General features: G+C 41.6%; 1 protein-coding gene across 1 annotated transcript; it reads left to right on the forward strand.

Annotated features, from left to right (window-relative positions):
* UTP15 (UTP15 small subunit processome component) lies at positions 1 to 14,919 on the forward strand. The gene is made up of 14 exons (XM_081881210.1): positions 1 to 50; positions 264 to 427; positions 2,258 to 2,436; positions 2,935 to 3,027; positions 4,009 to 4,193; positions 4,901 to 5,079; positions 6,226 to 6,351; positions 7,102 to 7,237; positions 7,840 to 7,924; positions 8,950 to 9,099; positions 9,676 to 9,777; positions 11,165 to 11,298; positions 12,503 to 12,561; positions 14,063 to 14,919. The coding sequence occupies exons 3-14, from the start codon at positions 2,347 to 2,349 to the stop codon at positions 14,254 to 14,256; spliced, it is 1,533 nt and encodes a 510-aa protein (XP_081737336.1). The 5' UTR covers positions 1 to 50; positions 264 to 427; positions 2,258 to 2,346; the 3' UTR covers positions 14,257 to 14,919.
* The last annotated feature ends 382 nt before the right edge of the window (positions 14,920 to 15,301 follow it).

Consider the following 15,301-nt stretch of genomic DNA (forward strand, 5'->3'; position numbering starts at 1 on the left):
TACGTCACCACAAAAAGCTCCTCCCTCCGCTTTCCCGACATAGAGATAAGGTAAGGTGGCTCTGTGGTTTAGACTGCAGCGCCTCCCGCGTCCCTAAGGGCGGGAAAAGGAAGGCCTAATAAAATTCCGGTTTCAGGATGAATTATAATGATGGCGAGATGATATGAGCTGAATAGGACAGAAATGCGGGCACCGTCAGGCGGCTCTCCTCTTTCCGGTAGGAACCCGAAGTTTAGTCGGTGTTATTTTCTTCCTATCTCTAGGACGGGGATCGTGAGTAGCACACAACGCGCCGTTGTTGGCGGCAGGGGCGGCGCGCTGCTCATGACGTAAGCATCCTATCCGGAAGCTTGAGCGCGGTGATGGCGGCCTCCATAGGCGGCAACGTGACTCTAAAGCGCTGAGGAAGAAATCTTCAAATTCTGAGGTAAGATTAGTCCCTTGGTTGAAAGGCTGGAGGTCTTCTCCCGGAGGAAACACGCACGTGTGACTTTCAGAGGAAAGCCTCTGTGCCATCGCTGCAGAGCGATCGCATTCATCAGACCCCCCACTCGCCTCTTACGTCTCTCTCACATGTAGGAGAGGCAGGAAATCGGCTGGCGAAGCTGCCCCTCAGTTTCAGGTCCGGAGGTCCGTACTTAACCTGAAACTGTTCTTAACCTGAAGCACCACCTTAGCTGATAGGGCCTCCTGCTGCTGCAGCTGCGCCGCCGGAGCACAGTTTCTGTTCTCATCCTGAAGCAAAGTTCTTAACCCGAGGTAATATTTCTGGGTTAGCAGAGTCTGTAACCTGAAGCGTATGTAACCCGAGGTACCACTGTATCCTGATATTTAAGTGAATACTGCCTTTGAATGTGGACATTCTGTTGAGCTATTCTAGCTCATTGCTATTGATAGCTTTCTGAACTACAGTAGTAACCATCTCCAGCACATAAAGAAGTACAGTCATACCTTGGGGTGAATATGCTTCAGGTTAAGCATGTTCGGGTTGCGCTCCGCGGTGACCCGGAAGTAACGGAACGCATTACTTCCGGGTTTCACTGCTCACGCATGCACAGACGCTGAAAATGACATGCACGGAAGCGGCGAAACTCGACCTGCAGTTGTGTGTTATGTTCACTTCAGGATGCGAACAGGGCTCCGGAACGGATCTCGTTTGCATCCAGAGGTACCACTGTACTTTATTTGGTCTATTCTGAACCTCCAATACAATTTCATCATGTGATAAGCTTCATCTGGTGATCCTAAGACCCTAATATTATGAAAGAGGCAGAAAATGTTCTATTTACTTTCTCCACGCTATACATAACTTGTGTCATGTGTTTCTTTCTTTCTGTCTCTCTCTGCTCCACCTCACTTACCTTTTTTTCGGTGGGGGGAGGAGAAATAACTCCAAAAGCTTCTCTTTTGGCTATGCTGAATTGTAATTATTAAAGCTGAAGTCCAGCAATACCTGGAGTATCCCAACACATTGACTATTCCTGGTTTGTGAAGTCAGGAATGTTGTTCTGTTTTGTACATCAAGTTCTTTGTAAGCTGCAGTCCTAAACATGCTTATTAACTAGGGTGTTAATAGCTGACATTGACTGAGAGTTTTGTTTGGATTGAGCTAATATTGACTTTGCTTGCACCCTTAAGAAACTCAAATGGCAGTGCTCTGAGTTTTTGCTTTTCTGTAGTTTTATCAAAGGGCTGTAGCTCAGTGGTAGAGCAAGAAATATGGAAACAAGGTTATTGATTCAACCTCTTGCATTTTCAGGTAGGGTCTGAAATTCTGAAGAGCTGATGCCAGTTACTGTGGACAGTACTTGGCTAGATATGTCAGTGGTCTGACTAAGTATAAGGCAGCTTTCTATACTCCTATGATCATTTACTCCCTAGACTTCATGTCAGTTCAGTTTGTGATTGCTTTGCACAAGATCCTGTCATCCTGGAGAAACTTGAGACAGTTCAGAGTTATTTTGAAACCACTTGTTGCTTTACACGTTCAGGATAAATAAGTTTTGTTTTTGAGGCAAAATACTGATATGTACTGAGTTCCGTTAGAAGGGTTTAGACAGCTATTCTAGTCTGCTTTAGATACAGAAAACTGCCAAATATTGAAGCTGTATAATGAGGAACAAAATACTTGTTTTAGATGAGGATTAAAATAGGGTAACAAATAGTATGTGAGTTGCTTTAAAATTTGCAGTACATGTTTGCTTAGTATTATAGATAGATTTCAGTGTTTTGTGTACTCTTGTTCTCCCCTCCTCAGAAGCCTGGTCTACTTTTGCCATATGAAATTTGCAACGCTGGAAGATTATATTTTGCTACTTGAAGAACTTTTACTGTACTTAAGATAAAATGGCTGAGTACAAACCTGTTAAAGTTCAGTCTTTTCCAAAGCTTGGTGAGAAAGTAACAAAGGATACTTCGTACTGGAAGAATTTCAAGGTAATAATACATTGTTTCAATCTCACTAATTTGACTTGGAGATTGAAAGAGAATGCATGGAAATTTTGCATTTGAGTTCTGTACTTCCTTATATTAGAATAATATGTGTATATATATATATATATATATATATATATATATATATGGTTTTTTTTAATAGATTACCTTGCCTGCAATTATACTGCTTTGTTATGACACTAGAGTGCAAAGAAAAAATTAAAACCTTTATAAAACAGCTATAATGAAACAGAGAAACAACTATGCAAGAATCAAGAGTACATGAATTAAATAATCGGATGAAATCCTGTACATGCAATTCCATATGGGAGTTATAGAACTAAAACAAATAAAACCTAGTACATTTTTGTATGGTTTTTAAAAGTTTGTAATCTATTAAATATTTTAACATTTTGATGTTCTTCTCTCTCACTTTTGTAAATATTCTGTTAAAGGAACTGTCTTAAGAACACAATGTTAATTATGCTAACTTTTTTTTAGGCTCCTATTCAGATAAAGGAGTTTGGTGCAGTGAACAAAATAGACTTTTCTCCAGTTCCTCCATATAACTATGCTGTCACAGCTTCATCAAGGGTAAGGTTTAAAATATAGTCCAGTTTTCACAGCCTCTTCTTGTACTTGTATTATATAGGGCTCTGCTAAGTTTGCTGGCACACTTATTTTGTCTCCTTGTGTTGCAGCTGCGAAAGTAACACCATAGGACTGTGCTGCCTTTATCTGCAAAGGGCCTTTAGTATCCTGTTTGCCTTCATAAAGCCCTGTTGAAATTTTTGTTGTATACAGATAATGATCACCTGATTGTTTGGGGCATCGGGATATGTGCGGTATTTAGAAAATAAACTGAAAATGGATGGAACGTATGCTGGAAGGAAAAAAGCATGTCTGGCAATGGAAGAATGGGGGGAAACTTACTACTTAAGCTGCAAAAGTTTATTTATAGATTGTAATTCTTGATGATAATATCATCTCTGTCTGACCTGGTTTGGATATAATGGTAAATTGTGGCTTAGAGCAGGGGTGGAGGACTAGATTTGACTGGTAGACCAGCTTGTTATCTCTCCCCCATCCCTTGCAAGCTAAATTTGACAGGTAGGTGGGACCACATGTTTGTCAATCACCTGACATCACAATGATGATTGCATGATTTGAAATCAAATCAAATGTATAGCCTGGAAGTGGTTCACAAGATCCAATAGTCCCCTGAGTGTTTCACTTTTACTTTCTCCCATGTAAGTAACTGGTTGCCATTCAGACCAGTGGGGTGGGGGTGGGGAATGAATTTTTCAGGGCTGTCATTGCATTAATGGAAAACCCTGCCCCTTATCACCATCCATTTTTGACACTTTATGCTCAACTTCCATAGAGCCTCTGTGCACAGAGCCTAGAGGCGCCAAATCTCCCCCTCTCCATCCATGAAGGGCCTTGTGCTAACAATAGATGGAATGAATGGCTGAAGTCCAGCGACAATACTGCTATTGGGCAAAAGAGACAGCTTGGTATTTCAGTTGCATCTGTATGTCATGCTCTCCATGTACACATTGCATTTTGTTCTAGATCCACATTTACGGTCGATACTCTCAAGAACCAATCAAAACATTCTCTCGCTTCAAAGATGTAGCATACTGTGCTACGTATCGAGATGATGGGAAGTTGCTGGTTGCTGGCAGTGAAGAGGGCATCATTCGACTCTTTGATACCAGTGGGAGAGCAGCGTTGCGACAGTTTGATGGCCATACTAAGTAAGAGAGCATATTTTACTTAAAACAGGTCCATTCTGCAAAGATTTGTTTTACACTCTGTAAGATCACTGGGTATTTAAAATGCATTTAATGAGTGCTTTTTGTGTAATCACGATGCATCAAGCTTGTAGCCTGTATTTTGCACTTAATTTTTCTTTGATGACCTTCCTGCCAACTTGAGCTTTGTGTACCTTTGTCTTGAGAGCAAGGCTTTGTCAGTTATGGTCCTGCTGTTCTGGAATACTAGTCACTGGAATACTGTTCTGGAATACTAGTTTCCTAAGGAAACTGGCTCACACCTCAGTCCATTCCAGGTAGCTCACTTTAATATGTCTACTTTTCTTTTTCATGATGTACAAAAGCAGGAAATTTCATTTAGCTTTCTGGTGAATTCGTCACATCAAATCATACATCCAAGGTCATCTCAGCAGAATATTCTCAGGATTCCCAATTCCTGGATTTGCCTTGAAAGCTTTTGTGTCTAGGTCTTCTAGAGATTTGTCAGTAGTAAACTACCTCACAGGCTTGTTGTGAGGATAAAATGGGGAACAGAGACCCATGTATGCCTCCTTGAACTTGGAGGAAAAGTGGGATATAAATGTAGCCGTCATCACCATAAATAATACTGGAGATTGATGGAAAATTCACATATGTGACCAAACATTTGCAAAGGACTAATTTGGGGAACTTTGAATCTTTCTTTTTAGAGCAGTACATGTTGTGGGCTTTCTATCCGATAAATTCCGAATAGTATCTGGAGCAGATGATTACACATCAAAGGTGTGGGACATTTCATCCGCATCAGAAATCGTATCCTACAACGAGCACACAGACTATGTGAGATGTGGCTGTACTAGTAAACTGAATGCTGATCTTTTTGTAACAGGTTGGTGGTTCCCTTTTTACTTCTCTGTATCACTGCTGGGCACACTTTCTTTGCAGATATTGCAGGTTTGCCATAAAAGAGAGCTGGAGAATCAGGGCTGGAGGCCAAATGCAACCCTTCATGTTGCTCTATTTGGCCCTTGGTTCTCTCTCCCTATGCCCCCCCCCTCCAGCACATGATCTGGTCAGGCCACACCCCTCACCAGCCCCATTTCATGCCCTCCTTGAGTGCTTTTGCCTGGCTGGAATATGTCCTTGAACTTTGATAATGGCCACTTGGGAGGACAGAGAGGTGTATATGTGAGACAACTAGCCTGCTCTGCACAAAGGTACATTTATTGCTCTGCCCACTTTTGTCCCTGGCCCCACTGGCATTTGGCTCTTGGGAGGTTGCCCAGAAAAGAATGTGACCCTCAGGCTGAAAGAGTTTCCCCATTCCTGCTATAGAAGGCTTGCTTTCCCTATTGCTCTGTAACCACCATTTGCTTCTCTAATTTAATGCCTTCTTAAGACTGTTTTGCTTGTAAATTTTTGTGGCTCTGTTCAGGCAGAATGATTTTCTGATTAAGCTGAATTTTATTTTTTTTTGCATTTGCGTTTCCTTTTCTTCATGCTTGATCTAAGTAGAAGTCATTGCATAAGAAGACATAATTGTAGTTGGCTCATTTAAAAATATTGCAGCCCAGACATGGGTGATGAGAGAGGAGTCACTAAATGGCTTCTTTGGATTAAAATCACAAATCAAATGAAAACAACCCACAGGTGTTTGCTGCACTCTTTTTAGTGAGCGATTTATTTTAGACTCTAACAGTAATTTCCGGAATCATGCTTGGGTAACGTGGTGTGTCCCTTCAGAACAGCTGCTTTCAGTGTGATTTGGTGTGGAGGGGCGAGATGTGAGTTGATCATTGATGTTTTATATTACGCCAGTGGCTGTTTCAATAATACACTGTGCTTTGGGTCTGGGCAGGGTGGAAGTTGCACCTAGAACAACATTCCAATATTCTGTGTATGTTAAAATCTCGGGGTTGCATCCCGCTAAGTCATATGCAATACAGACTCATTGAAATAGTAGGCTTGTAGTCATGATGTCAACTGTTACAACCCTCAAACTCTTCTTTTTCCTTATTTCTGGGATGCCTTCTAGGTTCATATGATCATACTGTGAAAGTGTTTGATACACGGGCAGAAAAAAGCGTCATGACGATAGAACATGGGCAGCCTGTTGAGAGTGTTAATCTCTTTCCTTCCGGAGGTCTTCTTGTGACTGCAGGTATTTTATCAAACGGGCAGTTTCCCTCCCTCCCTCCCTCCTTCCAACCATACAGCTTGTTTCTAGTTCTATCTGCAATCTATCTTGCTTTTTCCCCTCTTTGTAATTGATAGAGAGTGCAGACCAGGTGACAAGAGTGTGCTGCTGCCAGGTTCTGTACCATTTGTGGCTGAAGCCCTGTGCTTGCTAGATAGCAGCTTCTAAGTCTTTTTTCTTTTTTCAAGGGTATATTGAAATGCTGTTTTCAATCTTGGTTTCCCATCATCTTTTTAAGAAAAAAACATGCAAGGTTGACTTTGGATTGTCAGAGGGAGATATGTGTGTCTTTCCTTTTGCTGCTGTTCATGTAGGTCTCTGTGTGTAATGCAGTCTGCATGGGAGACAATTGCTTCCTACTGTAAGGGGATGTTTTATCTTCTATCAGATTATATGTTCCGGGTGGGCAATATGTGGTCCTCTAGAGATTGCTGTGCTACAGCTCCCACCATCCCTGATCAGTGGCCATGCTAGCTAGGGCTGATGGCAGTTGTAGTTCAGTATCATCTAGAGGGCCACAAGTTCCCCCACCCATCATCCCCAGCTACCAGAACCATTGGTCAGGGATGATGGGGATTGTAGTCCCCAAAACAGCTGGAGACCCAAGTTTGGGAAACCCTGGCCTAGAGGGAAAATTGTGGCAGTACTCATGCATGCCTATGAAATGCCTTGTTTATTATTTGTGTACAAATAATCCTTTCTTCTTAAAAAAAGGTGGCCGTTATGTTAAAGTCTGGGACTTCCTTAGAGGAGGACAGTTACTAGTGTCCTTGAGAAATCACCATAAGACTGTAACCTGTTTGTGTCTGAGTAGCTCTGGTCAGAGGCTGCTTTCCGGCTCACTAGACAGGTTTGTATTTTTCACAGTTTCTCTTACTGGCTTTTCTAGAGAGCTTTCTGTGTAGAGGTGTAATTCCATACACAGAGCTGTGTGTTTTCTGTTTTGTCTTGTGACTTGTTAAAGGTGCCTTTATCACCATTAGCTTTCAGAGGGAATTTCAGAAAAATTCCTTTTTACCCAGGAATCTGGTGGAATTCTACTCCTGGCAACCCAAAAATCACTGAATGGAATAATGTTTTTTGTTTTTTTTACATGTAACTGTTTTCAGAAAGTTTGTGCTTTGTTTTTGTCTTTAAATTGTGGATCTGTTTGCTGTCCTGGGCTCCCTCGGGAGGAATGGTGGGTTATAAATTCAATAAACAAGCAGACTGCAGAATGTAGAGCTGGATATACAGTTTAGCAGTGTTCCAAGAATATTGACTTGCATGCATTCTTACTCTACTTCTGGTTTCCCCCCCTTCACTAAAAGATACGACTTGAAAATATGGGTTTAGCCACATATTTTTTAAATATGGGGGGTTTTTTTGCAGCAACTGGATGCAAGTCACATTTTCATGAAATATTTAACCTGTTGAGTACTCTGAAATCTGTATTTTTTTTTCTCTTCATAGGCATGTGAAGGTTTACAGTACAACTTCCTACAAGGTCGTCCACAGCTTTAACTATGCAGCATCCATTCTCAGTCTTGCCTTGGCAGTAAGTACTAAAATAAACCTTCTGGCAAGCAATGATTACCTGACAATTTGAAAATTGAGCTTAGACACACACTAAGTCACACACTGGCTTCTTCATAGAATTGTAGGATTGGTAGGTACCCCAAGAGGTTTCTTTCAGTTGTGCTTGCAATAATGGTATGGAAGCAATGTGGGACACCCCCCCCCGAAAGGGGTCTGTCTGGAATGTATTACACCAGGTTTTATTTCAAATAGATACTATTTTCACCAGGCAGGTGATTACAGGTGAGGTGACAGTACTGCCCAAAGCCATCTTAGATCGCCTTAATTGTAAATAGGTAGATGAACCATCAAATTTGGCAAGTTAAAGGCTGTTGGCACCAATGCCGATCACTTCAATCCCTCAAGCAGTGGACATCACAATCCTATGCATGCTTATCTTTAAATAAACCCTGTGGAACTTGCTTTCGAATAAACATGCATAAGATTGCATTATTAGACTAGAAGACGTTGCTGGGGCTTAACCTCACCTGGGTCACAGCTCCATCATACATTTAAAGCTCTCTTGCTCCTCTTAAAGTCGTCCCCACCCCCAAGAATGCTTGGAGCTATAGTTGTTGTTAAGGGAGCTGAGAGGTGTTAGGAGGCCCTTAAACAGAGTACAGTACCCTGGATTTTTTGCAGGAGGGAAGCTATGACTTTTAAAATGGAATGAGAGCGCCTTAAATATGTGCTGTGGATGTAGCCTAGGCCAGGTAATTAGGGACAGGCTTTAACTTGATTCCATTCTTCCAAGGATGTCTTTTCACAATTGCCCTCTGCTCAGAATGGAATATTAGAAGCCATTGTTTCCTTATTTTATATACTGCCCTGATACCTAACTGCTGAAGGGCAGCTAAAAAAAATAATCTCTTAATAAAATAAATATTACCCGAGGCAATTCTTCTTTGCTGTAAATGGGAAGCTTTAAACTAAAGACAGAGAACTAAAAACGTGTGTCTGGGTTACAGTTTCTGGGTAAGCAAGCCTGTTTCTCTTTCCTTTCAGCCTGAGGATGAATCTCTAGTTGTAGGCATGACAAATGGAATACTGAATGTTAAACACCGGAAGCATGAAGGTGCAAGAGAGCTTCTTCAGCAGAGGAGAAGGCCCGCGTATAGGACCTTTGTGAAAGGAAAGAACTACATGCCGAAGCAGGTATGGAACGAAAGGATGCACAGAGCAAGTCCTGTTTTCTACTAGCAAAAGAGGTGCATTAACAGATCATGTTTTTGAAACTGAGTAACAAAGACTTAAGGGGAAGTTAGTTAGGCTGCAACATTTCATTGACTGATCAGTTGGAGGAACTTAGGAAGCTGCCGTATATTGAATCAGACCGTTCCCTACTTTTAGTGTACAGTGGTACCTCGGGTTACATATGCTTCAGGTTACAGACGCTGCTAACCCAGAAATAGTGCTTCAGGTTAAGATCTTTGCTTCAGGATGAGAACAGAAATCGTGCAGTGGCAGCGGGAGGCCCCATTAGCTAAAGTGGTGCTTCAGGTTAAGAACAGTTTCAGGTTAAGAACAGCTCTCCGGAACAAATTAAGTACTTAACCCGAGGTAACACTGTACTGGGTGTAGGGGAAAATAAACTTGACAAGAACAAAATGTATCTGGTTTCGCATTTCTATGGCAGGATAAACTATGCAAACAATACAAAGGTGATATTGAAGTAGGTGGGATGGTGGTTTGTGGGTTTTATCATGGATTGTCTCTCCCTTTGGTTTTTAGGAGGATTTCATTGTCAGTAGGCCTGTCAAAACCTATTTGAAGAAATATGATAAGCTCCTGAGAAGCTTCCAGGTTTCTAAGGCTCTTGATGCTGTACTTGAGGTAAGCTAGTAGGACTTGAGTCACCTTTTAGATGGGATGATTCTGTTTCAGTTACACTATTGTACCGTAAAACTCTTTCCAGTGAATCTGCCATAAAATGATCCATAAACAAAGGCCTTCTATTGTTCATAAGGCTGTGTACAACTAAATAATTGTGCAGAATGACTCCCACAAGTACAACAGAACTTGCCCTTCCTCTGCTCTGGAGTTCCTCCAGCTCTGGATCAGATTTGGGGCTACGTGGAGGGAGGAGAGGGAGAGGCTGTTCCGTTGTGTTTGCAGTAGTCAATAATTTAGTGAGATACAGCCCATAGTTACAGCATGGATGTTACTGGGAAATCTCATGAAAAGGTTGTTGTGCATTTTTGTGGTTGTTGGCATCCGTCTGTCTCGAGAGACAGTGCAGTGTGCCTTCGGGGGTGAAGTCAAACTCTTGTGTCAGAAGCACCAAAGTGACCTCCCCAGGGTGTAAGCCTGTATGGAGGTCCTGGACTGCTCAGGCAAAAAGACCCCCCTCTCAGTCTTGCTGATGTGGTCTAAAGCACAGCGAAGCAATACATTTGGCACCAGCAGGAGTTGTCGGAAGGAGGCGTACAAGGCGCCACCCAACTGTCTTAGGGACTCCACTCCATTTGTGTAGGGTTTACTCCTGAGCCTTAATGAACTAAAAAAAATACTCAGGTGCCATGCTTGCTTCTGTTTTATATACCTACTTATACCAAAAAGCAAAACTCACAAGCGCTAGTCTTGGAGCAACTGTAGAGTAGAACTTTCTGTCTGGCCGATTATGGTCCTCTAGACCTCTCCATCTGTCCCTGGGACTCTTCCCAGGCCACATCCTTCACTGGGTCTGCTTTCCTGTGTCCTTGAGTGTATTTGCCTGCTAGAATGTGTCCTGGAACCCTGATTATGCCACACATGCCTGGACAGAGAGAGAAGAATGAGAGTATGTGTAAAACTAATCTATACATGTCAAACTTTTCATTGCTCTCCCTACTTTTCTCTCTGGCCTCACCAAGTGCTCATATGTGGCCCTCAGAAAGTTGCCCAGAAAGAAATGCAGCCTTCTTGCTGAATAACATTCCTCAGCTCTAGTCCAGCCAAAATCTACAGACTCTTATCACCACTGCTGGGCATGGGCTCTATTTGTAGAAATAACATCTTATTTTGGTTGGGAATAGAAGCCAGAGTTGTAGATGTTTCACTTGATGGTCCTTGAGCAGCTCCTTGCTATTAAAGGACTGACAGGAACTGGAGGCTTAGAAGCCCAATGAGCTGTCCCGTTAATGAATTTTAGATACATTCTGAATGCATTCCCTTTTCTTTATGGACAAGGCATGATTCAAATTGCTTAAGTTCATGCAATCCCCTTGCTTTGTGCTTCTAGGATTCCGCGAGGAAAAAGCCACCTGAAGTTATAGTCACGGTCTTTCAGGAATTAAACCGCAGAGGAACCTTGAAAAACGCACTCGCAGGGAGAGATGAAAAACAGCTCAGTGTCCTCCTTTCCTTCTTGATAAGGTAATTGCTTTCGTAATTGTGTTTTCTGGGCCAAAAAATTGTGCTACAGATTGGGAGAAATGGCACTGGGCATTCTGCTTTCTAAAGCAAGGCTTTCAGACAATTCTGCCATGTCAAAGTGGAACAAAGAAAAGTCAGCTTGTGAAGGTTTGGGTGGGATGATCACAGGAACCCAGTCCTGGCAAAGCACTGCTTAGCTTCTATGTACACATCTGAACTAGATGCCTACAGCCAGAGAGCCAGCAAGTTAGGTCAGATCGGCACATGCAATTCAGCCCCCCCCCACCCCCCCCGCTTTTAGCTCTCACCTCTCCTCTTCGGATTGCTGCAGCTGGCAGAATAACTGGAGGAACAGAAGGAGCTATTGAGACGTTACTGGGCAACAACTCCCCTTATCCTTGGTCATTGGCCATCCTAGCCAGGGCTGATGGAAGTTTGAGTCTCTGCAGCATCTGCAGTTCATAGTGTTGGCTACCCCTGCTTTTTAGCAACTTTATAGCCCCGTAACTTCCTTTCCCTGCCTGGCACATGGCATCTGTTTCTTTCTTTTCAAAAGTCATTGCGTTTGCAAGCTTCTTAAAAAGAAATCCTTTGCCTGAAAGTTGTGGCTCTCTTCTCCTTTTCATGCATCACCTCTGGTTTCATGAAGCCCAACTATCTAGCTGTTTAGAGGTGGAAGTCCTCCATGTACATTAGTACCTTGGGTTAAGAACTTAATTCGTTCTGGAGGTCCGTTCTTAACCTGAAACTGTTCTTAACCTGAAGCACCACTTTAGCTAATGGGACCTCCTGCGCCACCGCTGTGTGATTTCTGTTTTCATCCTGAAGCAAAGTTCTTAACCTGAGGTACTATTTCTGGGTTAGCGGAGTCTGTAACCTGAAGCGTCTGTAACCCAAGGTACCACTGTATGTGATTCTTTAATATGGATGTTGGAATGGTATAATCCTTAATTCTTACTTATTCTGAATACCTAGCTCATAGAAGAGAGGTAAATATGATTGGTAGAAGTACCCTCACTTCCTCTCTTGTTAACAGAAATAGGATGGAAGGGAAGGAACTTTGGTAGCCAGCAGTTGTCCTCTATTTCTCACTTGCAACTCACCATCTCCGTACAGCACCTTCTCCCTATGACAGACAACATAGCCTTCAGTGTGTTTCTTCTACAATAGTGAAAATTGCTAACATCTGGCTATTAACTTGCAGACACGTGACTGATGCAAGATTTGCTCCTGTGCTGATAAACATTGCAGAAATGATTATAGGTAAGTACTAATATCTGACAATACTATTAGAATTGATTCATACCCAGGTAACCCAAGACACCCTTTTTCTGTTCACAAAGAAGGATGCCCATGCTATGTATTGGTATGGCCTTTGCTTTGTGTACAAGGCTTTCTTACACTACCATGATAACCAGTTTAATAGAAGTTTGTGGTCTGAAGGCGCACGATGTGGGTCGGGATCTGGTTAGTGACTGGATGAGAGATCGTCTGATCGCTGCATGTGCCATCCTGAATTCTACTATAGAAGAAAGATGGAAAAGGCATGGGGTCAGGCAAGGGGCACTGCAGTAGGAAAGAGGAAATTGGCTGAAACTGAGCGGAGACACCTTGTGCAAGGGGCCTGATTTTTATTTCCTTGCTCCCACTGCAGCACCACTTTTCACCCCATGGCATTTCACAGGGGGCCCCGAATCCATAGTTCATGCATCTTCAGAGGGCCGCAGTGGAGAGGAGGGGATGGGGAAATCCCCTTGCATGAATGTCCTTATGCTGTTGTGCCTCTGGATGCAAAGCAATAATTAAACTTTACTTTTTCTTAAAGGCCTATGTATATTAAAAGATATTCACCTGGTATGTAAAAAGTGATTGGCTCTGGGGTCTTCTTTGAGCAGAAGACCAAGGACAGGGTGCTTCAATTGAAAAGATGCTGAGTTCACTTGCCACCCGCCCGATCTCTGGGTGGCTGAGGCACCTTGATGGTCTGATGGAGATCATAGTTACTGGGCAGTTTGCTGTGTGAGAAGCTGACCCTTTTAACGTTGACACACACAGTTTTGCTTGTGGCTGGATTTAAGCCCTTTCATAGAAAGCCTTCCATGCCAGTCCTGTCCTTTTTTTGCTTTCCACAGAGACTAGATAATTTATTACGGTCAAAGACCAGCTCACGTAACATAACAATAAAAACAGCATTCATAAAGATAAAAAATACAATTGGAGCAGATTGCAGCAATAGCTCATGAGTTAAAATTGAGATATATGCCTTCCCCCCTACAACTGAGATTTGGGCTACCATAAAAAAAATTGACCCTGAGACTAATTGAAAGCTGGTTGTGACTTACGTTGCCAGCTGCTTTGGAAGCTTGAGCAAAGCACTTTTATAAATGTGTTGATAATAATAAAAGGTTTCCTTCTAAAAAGCAAAATTAATAAAACATCTGCTTATAACAGTTATAAGGGTAACTGTTAATTGAACAATTTTGAAAGCACTTTTAGACCTCATTTTATTTTATTGAAAAAGCATTGTCTTTTTTTATAAACAATGACCGTCAGGATGATCATAGCATTTGTGTTGCATTTATTAAACTTCTCACTGCCTCTTTCATTTGATGCAAGATGCCAGCCTGCAAAACCTTGCTGTCTTCAATAAAACGATTTTAGACTTTTTAAAGGTGCGGCTTGAAACTCATTTTAGGCTTATAAGATGTGATAAACCCCATTAAGCAGGGAAGTTCCATTTTAACTTGTATCTCTTCCTTCGCAGAAATCTACATGCCTGTGGTTGGACAGTCCTCGGTTATTGACAGGCAATTTCTAAAACTTCAAAATCTCATTGAAAAAGAGATTGATCTCCAAGAAGAATTACTAGAAGTCTTGGGGATGATGGATGCACTGTTTGCTACCATGGCAAGAAAAAAGCCCATGGGACTGGACAAGGACAGTACTGATGGTTTATAGAGGGCACTGGAACAATGTCCATTGCTGGACAGCTTCACCTGAGAGTTCATTGCATTTGATTCTTATTTTCACTATACATTTCCTCCCAAAAAAGTATTGCTTTGAAGCAGGAGAAAAATGGCAGGGTATCTTTTTGAAGGGTATAAATTACTGGTGATTGAAGAACAAAGACCCTTTGGGATTTATCTTTTTTTGCCACAAGGTTTTTTGTTTTTTTTTAATCAGAAGCAATTTAACTGTTAAAATATTTCAGCCTATATTGTGTAAAGTTGGACTTTATTTATACAAACCCACTGGGCCCTCAATTATATGGTCACAGACAGATAATTCAGGTATCTTCAGCTTTTTCTCCTTGCTTTCTTGAAGAGACATTTATGGAATACCCAGCTATTCAAATAGAAAGAAATATGGCAGTTTCAGTGAAATTAGATGGCGTCATTTCCGATTTTAAATTTCTCACATGGAACCATTGGTGGTCAGTAAGGCCTGATTTCATGTTGGAAAACTATATTCGTGTTCTCAGCTTTTCAACAGAATTCGTGCTATGTGTGTTAAATATGAAAATGACATCATGTTTAAATAGCATCTGATGCTGCTTATGATGAATATATTTCCCTTTTTTAAAATAACTTTAAATCCTAAGGATAAAATTTTTAACATCAACACTGACTTTGGCTACATTATTTATTCCAACTGATTAAAACACAGGTTGAGTATTTGCTAAATACATGGTTGATTTCTCCCCCGCATCGCATCATAGGAATAGGAGCAGTGTGTCGGCAAAGGGCTCTGATTATTCATAACTCTTTCTAATCCAAATGACAAGTCTGTTTTGTACAGTGATGCCAGGATTGCTCAATGGTAGTTATGTATGTTGATAATTGCCAAATATGTAAGAAGTTTACATTTGATCTGTACCATGATATTGTGCTTCAAATCAGCAAGTTATAAGTTAAGGTCTGAATATACTCGTTTTACCAAAATAGGAATGTCATCATTATCAGGAAAAAAATGTGTGCCTTTTTAAAGGTGAAAAGGCTCAGAA

This window comes from Podarcis erhardii, assembly GCF_964252035.2.
Source record: "Podarcis erhardii genome assembly, chromosome: 11".
NCBI classification, from domain to species: domain Eukaryota; kingdom Metazoa; phylum Chordata; class Lepidosauria; order Squamata; family Lacertidae; genus Podarcis; species Podarcis erhardii.

Coding starts and splice junctions, on each gene's coding strand:
- UTP15 (XM_081881210.1), top strand. CDS start 2,347: ATGGCTGAGTACAAACCTGTTAAAGTTCAGTCTTTTCCAAAGCTTGGT. Junction 4,194..4,900: donor CAGTTTGATGGCCATACTAA/GTAAGAGAGCAT, acceptor CTTTCTTTTTAG/AGCAGTACATGTTGTGGGCT. Junction 5,080..6,225: donor TGCTGATCTTTTTGTAACAG/GTTGGTGGTTCC, acceptor GATGCCTTCTAG/GTTCATATGATCATACTGTG.